Source organism: Colletotrichum fioriniae (genome assembly GCF_027942845.1).
Source record: "Colletotrichum fioriniae strain IMI 355084 chromosome Unknown scaffold_7, whole genome shotgun sequence".
Classification (NCBI taxonomy): domain Eukaryota; kingdom Fungi; phylum Ascomycota; class Sordariomycetes; order Glomerellales; family Glomerellaceae; genus Colletotrichum; species Colletotrichum fioriniae.
In genome coordinates this window covers 119,082-132,509 of record NW_027076843.1, presented here as the reverse complement: position 1 = coordinate 132,509, position 13,428 = coordinate 119,082, and the positions used below count along the sequence as shown (strand labels likewise).

General features: G+C 55.2%; 2 protein-coding genes and 1 non-coding gene across 3 annotated transcripts; all 3 read right to left on the bottom strand.

Moving 5' to 3' along the window:
- Nucleotides 1-1,629: 1,629 nt before the first annotated feature.
- On the bottom strand, nucleotides 1,630-1,711 carry N0V96_006236. Its single transcript has one exon. It is a non-coding gene; the product is annotated as a tRNA-Arg (tRNA).
- A 324-nt stretch (nucleotides 1,712-2,035) lies between these two features.
- On the bottom strand, nucleotides 2,036-3,852 carry N0V96_006235 (uncharacterized protein; the record flags this gene model as incomplete). Its single annotated transcript, XM_053190908.1, has 3 exons — nucleotides 2,036-2,678; nucleotides 2,737-3,587; nucleotides 3,661-3,852. The coding sequence occupies 3 exons, from the start codon at nucleotides 3,850-3,852 to the stop codon at nucleotides 2,036-2,038; spliced, it is 1,686 nt and encodes a 561-aa protein (XP_053051826.1).
- Nucleotides 3,853-7,020: 3,168 nt separating this feature from the next.
- Nucleotides 7,021-8,697, bottom strand: N0V96_006234 (uncharacterized protein; the record flags this gene model as incomplete). The annotated part of the gene is made up of 1 exon (XM_053190909.2): nucleotides 7,021-8,697. The coding sequence occupies one exon, from the start codon at nucleotides 8,695-8,697 to the stop codon at nucleotides 7,021-7,023; it is 1,677 nt and encodes a 558-aa protein (XP_053051827.2).
- Between the last annotated feature and the right edge of the window lie 4,731 nt (nucleotides 8,698-13,428).

Sequence of the window (13,428 nt, the reverse complement as noted above, 5' to 3'; positions counted from 1 at the left end):
GCAAAGGACCAACGGCATTTGGTCGGAATCATGTGCCGTGTGTACCGCTGGTCACAGCATATATCATTGTACCAAACTCCTCTAGGTCCTCCAGCCATGCATTCACTCTCGTACGCCTGTGAGTGACTTCATCCTCGCTGATATGTTCAGGCACAGGCCATAATTCGTCGATAGTCAGCCAATCATCTGGCCATTCTGCTTGTTGGAGTTCATGCCTACCCCTCCAGTCACGCCTCGTTCGAGCCTCCCACAAGGCCTTGGACGACGGTGCTAACAACCCGCGTAACTCGGTGGCAAGATGAGTTGGAAGGCCGTCATGTGTCAATAGGGCGCTATCGAAGAGGCACATCGTGAACAGAGTTCTTCGTTTAGCCTCCGCGGCAATCCAGCACTCCCACCTGGGGTGAGTTTCATCTCCTTCCGAAACGCAGGTGAGCCCTTTCTTCGCCACCGCACATGCGAGGTCCTGGGTTTTCATCATAGCCTCCCGTAAAAATGGGTAGTAAGTTTTCCCATATCTGAAAAAGATGACCATGGCGTAAACAAGATGTGCTTGAAATGCTGCGAGAAGTGCCATGTCATCGTAGGATGTGTGTTGGCTGTAAAGCTTCGCCATCTCTACCTTGAGTTCGTTGGCTACGGCTTCAGCACCTGCCATATCGGGCTCGTTGTAACTTCGAATGATGGAAAGGCAATCTGACAAGGGTTGGCTCGATGGCAGGTTTATCTGGGACCAATGTATAAAAGGAGGGGCCTTACGGCCACGGATGGAAGAGTTTACGTAGGATTCCAGTATCCTTTGGATGAAAGTCGATATACTCGGCGAGTAGTTCTTTGCTAATTGTCCTGGTAATGGGACAAAGTTATTCAGCCATCGATTGGCAATGTCATCAGCGTTGATGGTGCAGACAAGGTTCATGTCCGAAAAGTCGAGCGCATCAGGCTCGAGGACGTCTGACCTATCGGTCTCTGTGGCCAACAGTTCGCCCGCTCTGGAGAGAGTGCTCGTCTTGTTTGACAGAATCATTCGAAACGGCGGGAACACCGCGTTCGTTTCCACAGTCGCGGATATCGTGGTTGCTGCGCGGTCCGTATCGACCTCGGCTTCAGCCTCTGTATGCAGACCGGCAGTACCCGGCGCGGATGAAGGGATCGTCCGAGTCTGTGGATAGAGACATGGGAGGCCCCGCTGGTGGCACCGGGAACATGTTACAGCTTTCCGGTCGCATTTGGCTTTGGCGGTCGCGCATGGCTGGCATGCCTTTTGTCGTGAGGTCGAATACCTGGTGGGCCGCATTGCTAGGCTAGCACAGCTACAGTAAATGCCCGCGTCTGTCTGGAGAATTTCAGCATCTTAGACCCGGTGGGATAAGCCGATTTCGCAACGAGAGCCGCGCCAAATGAGTTGAAGTTGCATCTAGAACACGAATCCGCATGGAGACATTAGAGGGTTGGAGATGAACGAACTTCCCTGCAAGTCCAGGCGAGGCGGGGAAGATGAACTTTACGTAATAGAGAGACTACGTTGTCAGTTCATGTACTTAGTGTTATGGGGCTTGGAATAGGCGCTGTAATGACCGTAGATCGAAAACTGAGTAAGTACGGAGAGAATAAGCAAAAACGATGTTCGGCTCTGGGTATGATTTGAACACACGACCTGCAGGACCGCGGTGAACGGCACCTGCCGCTCTCCCTGCTGAGCTACCAGAACGTCATGTTGGTAATGATGACCGTCAACAAGGGGAGCGAGCGACTTGATGTAGTCAGACGGAACGCTACAGCGTGGTTCCAGGGATTGTGTTGGTTGCCTTGGCTGTAATGGGGGCACAAGCTGGCCGGGGTTGACGGACTTGGATACATGTCTGAGTCAACACCTGCAAGCAAGCAATGGCTCTCTGGTATTGGCCTGAATCTCTGAGTCCAAGTGGATGGGCCTCATCAAACACTGTAAAGTTGGAGGAAACTGAGTACTCAGAGTGAATGTCGCACATTTGACAGAATATTATTGTCATTGAAAACATCAAGCATTTATCGTTTACCACATCTTTTCCCAGGTTCTCCTGACGAAAGACATTTCAGCCAGTCTCGCCCTCTCCACCTCCTCAATACCACCCTCCTCCCAGTGACGGCACTCGGCATCAACCTCGGCCTTTCCGCTGATGAGATCTGCCTCCTTGGGATGAACGAAGCGGGTCCTCTTCAGAACCTTCCAGATGAGAAAAGTGACAATACCAAAGATGAGACCAAAGTAGGAGGTGATGAAGCCTCTCACGCTGAAGGGGTAGAAGTTGTCGAAACCGACAAAGATGAGGGCCAGGATACCCAAAAGCAGGGCCAGACCGGGGAAGTACGGGGTCCAGGGAGATAGGTAGGGGAGCGTCTCGGGAGGGAAGTTCTGGGCCATGCGGGCGCGGTAGAAGCCCATGTAGGTGATGAGCATGAAGGTGTAGGTCATGATCAGGGCGGTGGTGGTCAAGTCGACGAACCAGAAGAAGACGTCGACGGCGCTGTTCGACGAGACGAGGAAGGTGATGCAGGAGATGACGGTGACGACAAGAACGGAGTAGATGGGAACACCGGCCTTGGTGCACTTGAGGAGGAACTTCGGGGCCTGTCCGTCGCGGGCGAGACCATAGAGAGTGCGGGAAGTTGAGTAGAGGTAAGCGTTACCGCAGGACCTTGGAAGGTGTCAGCATGATTCGAGGATGAAGCACAAGGGGCAACAAGGGTACTCACCATCCAGAAAGGAGAATGAAGGCGTTGATGATATCGGGAAGAGCCTTGATGTGGAGGTTCTTAATACCAACAACCCAGGGAGAAGCACCAGCACCGGGCTCGCCGCTCTCAATGGCACCGAGCAAGCCAGGGTCGCGGGAGCTGCAGATGATGCCGACGCACAGAACACCGACAACGTAGAAACCGACAAGGCGGTAGAAGATGAGCTTGGCGACGCGGGGGATGGTGCGGCGGGGGTTCTGGATCTCACCAGCGGCGAGGGCGATCATGTCGGGGCCGGCAATGGTGAAGGCGGCGTAGATGACGACCTTCCAGAATCCCAAGAACCTTCCTGTCGACCCATCGGTGAAGTAGGCGTGGATGTAGTTGCCGTCGCCCCAGTTGCGGAATCCGTAGGCATCGTTCATGGGGTTGCCGCCGGACATGGTGATGAGGGTGATGAGGCATAGACCGATGAGCAGGATGACCTTTGTCGAAGCCATGATGAACTCGGATTCTCCGTAATACTTGACTGCAACCAAGTTGACCGCCACACAAGAGACCATGGCAACGGCAATCCAGGCGGCTGGGTTGATATCCGCGTTCCAGTATTGTATGACCGTTGCGACAGCGCTGTATTCCGTACATACTAACATGAGACCGGCGAAGAAATAGGTCCATCCCATGGCGAAACCGAGAGCAGGGTCAACAAAGCGAGAGGCGAGTTCGAAGATGGTGCCGCGGATGGGCAGGTAGGCGCACATTTCGGCGACAGACAGGTTGAGCGGCCAGATGAAGAGGAGACCCCAGAAAGTGTAACCGAGAACGAGGGAAAGAGGGCCGGCCTTGGACAAGACACCACCAATACCGACCTATCAAAACCATTAGAATCTCTAGATAGCTGCGCTGTAAATCGCAACATCCTAAGGCTGTGGGACGACCTACCCAAAGACCGGTACCAATGGAACCTCCGATAGCCATGAGCTGGACATGGCGAGGGCTGAGACCGCGCTGGGTCTCACCGTATTGTTGAGCAACAGCAGCATTGGTGCCAGACATAACAGTCCCAAGCTTGTTGCTGTTGGTGCTGTCGGCACGGCTGAGGCCGACAGTCTTTTCTTCCATCCCGGAAGCCATGTTGGGCGGTTGATGGCAAGATCTGTTATTTTTTTTTGGTGATCCGACGGCCGACTGTCTAAGAACACAAGTCGTCCAAGTAGAGGTAATTGCTGGCTGAGGTCGGGTAGTACCACTCTCAGAGACGCCGAGCAGATCGAATGGGATGCGATTCAAACACAGCTCAACAACCTGGACGAGCGAGGAGGACAGTTATTCTATATAGATGAGTTCGTTGCGTGCCCCTGGCCCGACGCTACCTTGCGTCCAGCGGCCCCCCTTCCCCTCCATGGTTAGCTTGCCAACCTTCATCTGACGTCTCCCGGTTCCTGGGAGAGAAACAAGCCAATACGGAGCGTTACGGAGGTATTACCACTGGGTATGTGTGTAAGTATGCGACTTACTCGGGTCGTGATAGACAAGACCAACGGACGGGTCCAAGTGCCCCATCTAATAGGGAGCCCCGCAGAGATAAGCAAAGCGCGCCGGGGGATGGTTGGCAGCTGGCTGGGGCGATCAGAAGTGTGGGCGCGGGGGAGGAGACTCGAGGAGAGCGAGGAGGAAGAATCCCTGCTTGGGGGGAGGGAGGCAACGTCAGAGCGGACGATACCGACGATAACGGAGAGAAAGTCATCTCGTTGAGGGCATCTTAACGCGTTTCTATGATCCATTCCGAGGAAGATGCCCCCGTTCCCACGTTTCGATTAGCCGTCCAAGGGTTCCACTGGCGTACACATCCGAATTCCGCGCCTGGTCGAAGCATTGCAGCAACGGGCCAACGGCAGGCTATGAGATGGGAGAATCACCTCAAGTATTGGGGTAAGACGAAATGTGAATCTGCTGCCGACGATAGCCACTGATCCGAAAGAGGAGACTTGGTAGAACAGATGGCACTGGGTAGAACAAGGGGCCCAGAAAATCCCCGGCAGTCGTCGATTGGGCGGTCCACGCATCAAGCATTTGCTGAGACTTTTCGCTCCCTTCGGCTCCTTCAGCTCTTCCCACTTGGCGTCGAGCTGCTGTGCTTCACGTTCTGAACTTGTCCCCAAGGCTTTCCAGAGTCCAAGGCCTCAAGCCGCAAGCCTTTGGCCTGTAGCCACTTAGCCAGACTATGTCCTAATATCTTGGCAATGGGTCGAGCGACATCCGACGTCGGATTCGGCCATAGAAACCAGGGGAAAGCCCACCCATTATCCGATAGATGTCGAGTTGATGGTTGGCTGAAGCACTCAAAAGACCGACAGGACCCTTGGAGAAGCGCGGGTGAGAGGCGAAAACTTGGGGCTTAGCTCCAATTACTGCCGACAAACGACCGTATTCTGACAAGACTGAAGGCTCTGTACTGCTTGTGTTTGCCGGCGGCCACGCCGAAAAGGTGTGTAGCTTCCTCGAGGAACGCGGCAGCAGAAGCCCTGAAGGCCTGCTTAGCTCCGGGTTGGCATGTCCATGTTCCGTACCTTTCCCATCACAACAAGGAGCATGGCGGGATGATTTGCGGTGCCATTGCAGGAGAAGATGCACAGAAAGCGGGTAGAACCCCGACAAAGAACCCAGCCCCGGGTTCAAGTCGCTCAACATGAACGCAGGCACGCAGGCTACGGAGCGCTGTCTGCCATCGTCCCAATCACGGCTGGCGGGAACGTTCGGGGCCTGACTCGCTGGCCTGCAGAGTGCAGACTGCAGGATTCGGAATGCCGTACCTAGTTTGTCTGTAGGGCGCGGGTCTGTCTAGGTTTGGCTGGCCTCGGTCCTTGTAAATTGTCTTGGCTTTTCTCAACTCTACGCCGTACGGCCTAGGTATTCCAACTGGTAACCCATAACCAGAGCGCGGCTTTCGAGACGAGACACAGAGACCTGATAGTAATCATATGACAGTGGAGTGGTGTCAGGCACTAACGGATCCCCGTCTTGTCGTCCGGGGAAATTCACTATCACCGCGCGAACCCTCTTTTGAAAGTGTTTTATTACGTACATTTGGTTGTATTAAATGGGTCGATGCGCCCCAAGATAGGATCCAGACCGAGAGGGGCGCCGACGCTTGACCGATCAAACTGGAACCGATTCGGCTTAAAGGAAGATAATGACAGACCGGTATGCCGTTTGCAAAATATATAATCAGGACCGGGAGCAACAAAACACGGGGAAGTGGCGCGCATGCGTGGGGTTTCTGAGATGCGGCGATGCGATGCCTTCCACTATGTGAAGTGCATGCAATGTGCTCACCGAGAAAGGTACAAGTTTTCGCCATTACAATATCAAATAAGATCGGTAGGTCATGAAGCCTCGTTATATGCTTCTCTACTCTTTAAGGGCGCGCGTTTGGCAACCCAATTGCCAGGGGATCTGGTCGGATCGTCCAAAGCGCATTCCCGGCTGTAAGGTCAACAACACAGCGGCCGGCGCATAGCCAGGCCCGGTCCCAGACTCTCGGGGCGGCGCCATCTGAAAGTGAGACTAGAAGAGCCTAAGAGAGGGAAAAGTGGTGGTGTGAGCCGGGAACGCGTCCCGGTCCTCTCCAGCCTAAGAACCGGCTACGTCCCGGCCACCACGTTGCAACGCCCGTCCCGTTGATCAATATTCGCAGTAATTATTCGCGGCTTACACTCATAGTCTGCAGACCGCAGATACGATTGCATACAAATCAGATGTGGTAAGATGAAGAGACAAAAAAGTATCGGGCCTTGACGGCGGATCCCGCCAAGCCCATGAAGATGCATGAAATCTCGCAAAGTTTCGTCTACCAATCATTCTAGTCCTCAACCGCGGTGCGTATAGTCAGTCGGACTGGATATTGACAGGTCTTCCTTCATATCTCGACATCGAATTCGTTCGTCCTCTACGCGCGTACTATTTACTTTCTAGCGTCACGTTGAAGGGGCGGCCTTCTGATTCTCTCTGTCTCACTCTCACGCACTCTGTCACTCAGACAGTCTCTTCCTCTATCATCCAGTCCTCCGTCGACCAAGTCGCCCGATTGCAGGGTATCACGGTAAGAAAAACAGCAATCTAGACTTTAGCCGCGGTGACCGTGACTGTGATGGTCTCCTCACTCATTCCCTTGGGGGTCACAGTCTCGACAACGGTCTCCGGTTCCTCGTCATCCTCATCCCCTTCCTCTACAATTTCTCTACCCGACGAGTCTTGCTGTCGCCGGTCCCCGCGCCGCCATCGCCCCTTCAACCAACGCCGTCAGCTCTTACTGCCGTTGACCACCGTCTTGGGCGGTCCCGCCGTCGCGCGCGGGGTACGATCGCCGCTGCTTCGCGTGCCGTTTGTAGGAATATAAAAGTCGTAGCGGCTCGGGAAGAGGATGATGTTGGCCAGCCGCAGGAGTTCCGTCTCCGCCTCAGTCTTTGTCTTGTTTCTGATGCCCTCCTCGTCGTCAATGTCCATGGCATCAGCGTGCTTGGATGGCATGACACCCGCTGGTTCGACATCGTAGGGCGCCAATCCCATTGCACGTAGGCCGTCGACTCCGCCGTACTCCTCGACCTCCTTAGCACCGGGACGGTCCTGATGCGAGGCTTCGCTGCCCAGTCCACCCAGCGTGTCAAAGTCCGGTCCCGGTTGGCCGGTCTGAAAAGCCTTTCTCTGGCGAGCGAGGAACAGGGCATTGGTCTGCGTCAAGGGGCACACGGGGGTGTACGTGAGCAGGGAAAGCTCATTTGACTCGTTTTGCAACGACGGCGGGACGCCTAACCTGGTGCCGCCCGTGATGATCGAGTAGGCCTGGTCGCAATGCCAAATAACGTAGTCACCAGCCTGTAGGCTAGGCATAGAGACCAAACTCCTGCGCAGATGCAGATGCGGGTGCCAGCGTTCCGTGAGACGCTGAGCATGGCCCGGAACAGCCCCGTGGATGATGGTATTGGGCTCCAGATCGAAGGTCCAGTTGGACGCATCGAGATACGCAGCCCACTGATCCGCCTTGCCGCCATCCGGCTGCTCTGGCGGCCCACGCTTCGGCGAGAAGAACGGCCGCAAGAGGAAGTACGCGGCCACCAGCTTGGGCGACGGCAACACGCGCACCATGCCCTGCTCGACCTCGGTGAGCGCGAGAATACCCTGGAACATGCGGAAGATGCTGCAGGCACCCGCGCCGTTGTACAGATCCGTCGTGGCACCGACTCGGCCGGCCGGGTCCCAGGGATCGTAAGACTCCCAGTCGCCGCGGAAGACGGCCTCGTAGGTGCCGCCGCGGCCGTAGCCGTCCGGTTCCCAGCGTTCCAGGCTGCCGCTGTCGATTTGCGCAATGACGGTCGACGAGGCGGTGGTGCTAAGAGAGTCTGCGGCCGAGTTTCCGGTAGGCTGGCCGACGGCGCCGAGCTTGTCATTGTGAATGCGCAGACGGTCTGCGTAGCTCACGGGTGCGCGGGTGATGTGCACGTCGTCTGTCGATTCCCAAAAGGACATTGCAAACTTTTGCGCGCGCAGCATGTTGGGATGCGCGCGGGCACGTACTTGAACGGGCGTCCAGAAGAGATCAATACAAGTAGGATCGTGAAGCGCGGGCGGCTTGAACTCGCGGTTCTTGTCGAGATAGTCGTGGGTTTCGTGAACCCATTTCTGAGCGTCGTTGGGCGGCACAACGCCGCGGATGACGGCTACACCATACCGGCGCAGCCTGTGCGCAAAGGCCTCGACGCGGACAGGGTCATTGATGTCGGTGAAGTTGATGGACGGGATCAGCTCCGATCCACGGGTAGAAATATCGGTAATTTCGGTCCTCAGAGCGTCGATGAGACGGTGCCACGAAGCCTCAACGGCAGCCTCATGGCCGGCAATGAGCCGCTTCTTGACACCGGCGAAGCGCGACGGCAACGGGATGGGCTCGGCCCCGTAAAAGGAGACGACGGGGGGCTCCATACTTTTGGGGAAGACCTTGCGGCTTGCAGCGGCAGCAGCAGCGGCGGCGCCGGCCACTGCAGCAGTGGGAGTCGAGGTGGACGAGCGCGTCGTCGCGGCAGAGGTTGCAGCTGTGATGGCCGCAGACGAAGGGGGCGAGGTGAGGAAAGTAGAGGTAGGGGAGACGGAGGTGGACCGGGACACGGCGGTAGACGACGGCGGGGTCGTCTTAATAATTCTGGAAGAAGTCCTGCGTCTTCCTCCTCCTCCTCCTTGCCCTCCTCCTGATGGTTGTCCAGGTCCTCCTACTCCTAATATCCCTCCTCCTAATAACGGTATCCCTCCCCCGATGCTCCCACCGCTTCCGCTTCCGCTGCTGCTGCTTGACCCTGTACGTGTACCTGACCCAAGCCCCCTGCGAGTAGTAGACTTCTTCCCCAGCCGTGACTTGGGGGACTTGACAGACGAGGAGGTTGCAGCGGGAGCTGGTGTTGTGCTTCCTGAGCTCGTGTTACTACTGGTCGTCTCGGTCAGGATCGCTGTGTTGCCGGCATCTCCAACTCCCCCAACTGCTGCTAGTCCTGCTCCTCCTCCTCCATCTTCTCTATCTCCATCTTCTCCTCCTCCCTTTCCCCCCTCCTCATTTGCGGGGGGCGCCTCAGTGGGGCCAGCGGCCCAGCGGGCCAAGATCATCCGAGCTGCCGTCGCCCAGAGATCGAAAGGGGGGTGGTGTGGTGGGGGAGACTCAAGTAACTCTTATTACTCGAGACTCTTGAGTCGAGAGCGGCGTGAGTAGTGTGTCTGGATGCACACACTCACACTGATACACGCCTATGCGCGAGTCCTGCAGCCGACTCACGGGTCAAGGTATGTACTGATACCAAAGGTTTGGCAACGGATCAGTACAATTTCAGTCCTGCTCAACAGAATCTTTCGCCAGCCAACAGATGCGATTCCCGATAGACGATCAAATATTGGGTATGGGCCGGTCTAGTTCCTGGGTAGAGCAGATAAAAAAGGACACGTCAAGTGCTCAAGTGACTGTCAGACTGGTGCGTTGTGTTGTTGAGATTCATGGAAAACGGAATCGAGTATCGTATCCGGCTGGCCGAGGTGAGATAGGAGCTGTCAGTTGACCCAATTGTTGCCTCCAAAGCAAGGCCCTTCAAGGAGCGAACGAAATGCAACAAGACGCAACGCGTGAGCCTGGTTCCCAATAGTCTTCTTTTTATATATTCCGAAATGTCTCGTGACGGCGCAAACCACACCACAACGTCGTAGGCTGTAAACGTCTGTTATCCCCAAGTGGTGGAAAACGTCGACAACTCCTGTCCTGCAGACGTATTGATCCAAAAACCCGGACAGACAGCGGGCGGCGGCGCAGGAACAGAGCAGGTTCTGGGCCTAGTGTCGCTCGGGGCTTTTTTTTTTGACAGCAGTTCCGAATCGAGTGAAGAATGACACCTCGTGACCATCCCAAAGCGGGTTGAAAATAGTGGCGGACCAAGACGGCCGAAATGGTAAGAAACGGTAGTTGACCTCTCCGTTTGTACTGTGGCCAGAAGAAGACGAAACAAAATATCTGCAAAAGTGTCGATATGGCTGAAATTCAAAGACTTCAGAAAAAGAAGCCTTTCCAAATCAAAAATAACTCGCACAGCGTGTGTACTCTTGGGGCATCACGAAGACTTTATCATCAAGGGATTCAAGGTCACGGCCCGCACCACGACGCAGAATGTGTCCACAATTTTCTCTTCTACCTTAGCGTCAGCATGGCCAAAGGAACAACAGGATACAGAGCCGAAAAGCTGGTCCGGCCGTTCTGGGCTTGGCCTGGAGGGGGTAACCATCCATCTGCGACGAGATAGATTGCATCAAAATCCTCACTCTGCACCAAAAATGTCTTCTTCCGGGTGAAAAGAGGATAGGACGGGAGGGGGCGCCGCGGAGCTTACGGGCAGATCGAGCGCTCGTGGCCCCATCACGACCTCCGTCTGCGCTGCCCGCCGGGCCGCGAAGCCGCGCAGCAGCGCTACGGCTAATATGCGGAATGTCGCTTTGGGCGTGGGTTGGTCAGAGCCTGGAAAGGCCTCCTCCTCCTCCAGAGTCTCATAGAGTCTCTCAGAAACTGAGAGTCTCCCCTGGCCAGAGAGGCCGCTTCTTCCTTGGGCGGCATCCTTGTCATGGCTTACTGTTCTATCCAATCAACCCCCGGTCTCATGAATGTGTGCTATGGACGGAATCGTGCAAGCCTCCTGTACGACGGATACAGACAGTGGTAGGTCCCGTGAAAGCCGCCCGCCCCCATGTTTGTGGGAGAACCTGGGCGAAGAGCCGTTGGGATTTGGGACTTGCTGGTCACTTTGAACATGGGATTCTAGCGGAGGGAGACCAGTCGGCTTTGCCTCATTCTCCCTGGATGCATTTCTTAGTATCATACGGACATCCCACTGGCTAAATTGCGGAGTCTCTATCTTTCGTTCTTGGTCTCCATCGGTAAATGTATCCGTCTTGAAAATCATTGTTCAGGACTCAGTACACAGTGACTGGCCTACCACTCAGACCCTTACCTTCGGGGCACATTGCGCCGTAGCTAAAAGGGTGACAAGACGTGCAGAACTCAAACTGAGTCGTGCTCGACATGCGACTTCATGCCAAAAGGAACAGTCACGTTGCGAAATTGAGAACATGTGATAATGGACAGAAATTGCAAAACACATGTCAAGAAGCCCCTAAGGTTTCTCCTCTTGACGTCTTTGCATTGATAATGGCCATGTACTATCGCCATATTGGGCGCGTTTTCGGATGCGAATGTGACTGGCAGCTTTTACGTACTTCTGAGACGCGGACCCGAAGAGCTTCGTGAGGGCCGAAAGGATGAATGACTGAAAGGACAACTCCGTTCTTGACGAACCCTCAATCGCCTGGAAAATTGCAACGTTGCTGCAGTCCGTTGGACCGAATTACTGACTGGCTAGTCCCAGAGATACCAGACGAAGGGGTGACGACGCCAGAGAAGTAAATTGTCCATCCGGATTCTGAACTCGTTTTAGAGGGATACCAGAAGGACGGACGGCGTGAACCCTCACTCACTCATAGAGGCGAGCTAGGTATCAGAGCGTAGCAGCAGCGAAAGCGACATGAACGCCCGCGACCGATGGCGATATGAGCCTCCAATGGCGACTTTACTTGACACAAAGGGGCGGCCCAGACTGGAGGGTCGGTAACTTGGTCGTGGGAGAATCGGACCTCAATCGAGATTTGCCTTTTGGCTCCTAGTTGCATTGCCAGTGTTTCGTGCGCATCTACACACACCACCTGTTCGTTGCAGACGGTCCATCGGGACCAATCTCTACCACTTCAAGAAGCAGTTCAACAAGTCAGTCCAAGGTATGTTGCCTGAAGCCAATGAATGGATGCTGACAACCTGGAAGCATCCCACGAAAAGACTCCGGTGGCCCAGCAATGCAGCACCAAAAACACCAAGCTGGCCGTTGGCCCCCAAATGTCGGGCAAACGCAGAGGCTCCGTCTACCCCGATTCCCCGAGACCCCCCCGTCAACTATTATGATTGCGGGGGTACGGAGTATCCGTATATAGTATGCTAAGTAATAAGCAAGGCTTCTTCTACCCGCCGACATTGCAGGAAGGGTCTCCCGTTTGCCGTCTCGCGTGGATTGGACTGCGGGACTGGCGGACTGGGGCCAGAACTGCACGCGCACTTCCCACTGGTCCAAATATCCGTGAATTACTACGGATACTGCCTGCTTGGTCATCAGTAACCGAAGATTCTGCCCCGATCCACCGACTCGAATAGAGGCATACGACGAGCCCTTGATGCTTGAGTTCCCTTAGGTGCCATAGATGATCCCGAGGGGGGGAAAAGTCCGCACACACGGCACACGCCGCCGTTGGATGGCACATTGCCCGCATTCTGCACGCCTTGCAGACTGTCAGACAGGAAAGGATCCGGCAATACGACGAACCATGGGCTACGACGAACGAAATGTCCTGAAACCCGATGGCCCTCCGATGCTCTCGGCCGCCGGGGAGCTACCTTAGTTGGTTTAATGTTGCTTACCACAACTGCAACCGTCTGGCCAACCAGTCGCGTGCTCTCACGACTTCGACTTCTGTAGTGAGGAGGTATGACTTGGAAAGTTGGAATACGAATTCACTTAAGGATTCAAACGGGCGAGCGGTGCATATGAGACGTTGGTTCTCGGACTGGGTCCTATCATCAACCAGTTTGGATAAGGGGTCGCGAGAGGGTGTACTGGGCGTTGTGTGTGTGTTTGTGTGTATGCATGAGGTCTTCCAATGCAGATACTCCGTCTGATTTCTGACATTGCAAACTCGTTCTTCCGCATGCTTCTCTCGCAGCATCCTTTCTCTCACAAAGTCACAGGCTCACATCAACCACCAAACGTCTTTCTTCTTCCGCAGAACTGCAAGCAACCCACAGCAGCTGTTAAATCGGCGGCTCGGCCGAAACTCCTATTGCTCCAAACGCGCCGCCGATGGGGACCATGGCACGGATGGTGCCGACAGGCAGATCCCAAGGACCCAAGCCCAAGTTGAACGGAAGGCTAATAAGCACCCAATCTCACAATCTCGTCTGGCGGCCAGCCCCTCCCGAGATTTGACTTGGAGAGTCCTCATCTCCATCGTGATCAGACTTTCTGCCCAGCAAATAGCGTAGCACACAGAACGACCCCTCCACTGTCCAGTGCCCAACCCAAGCCCGCCGAA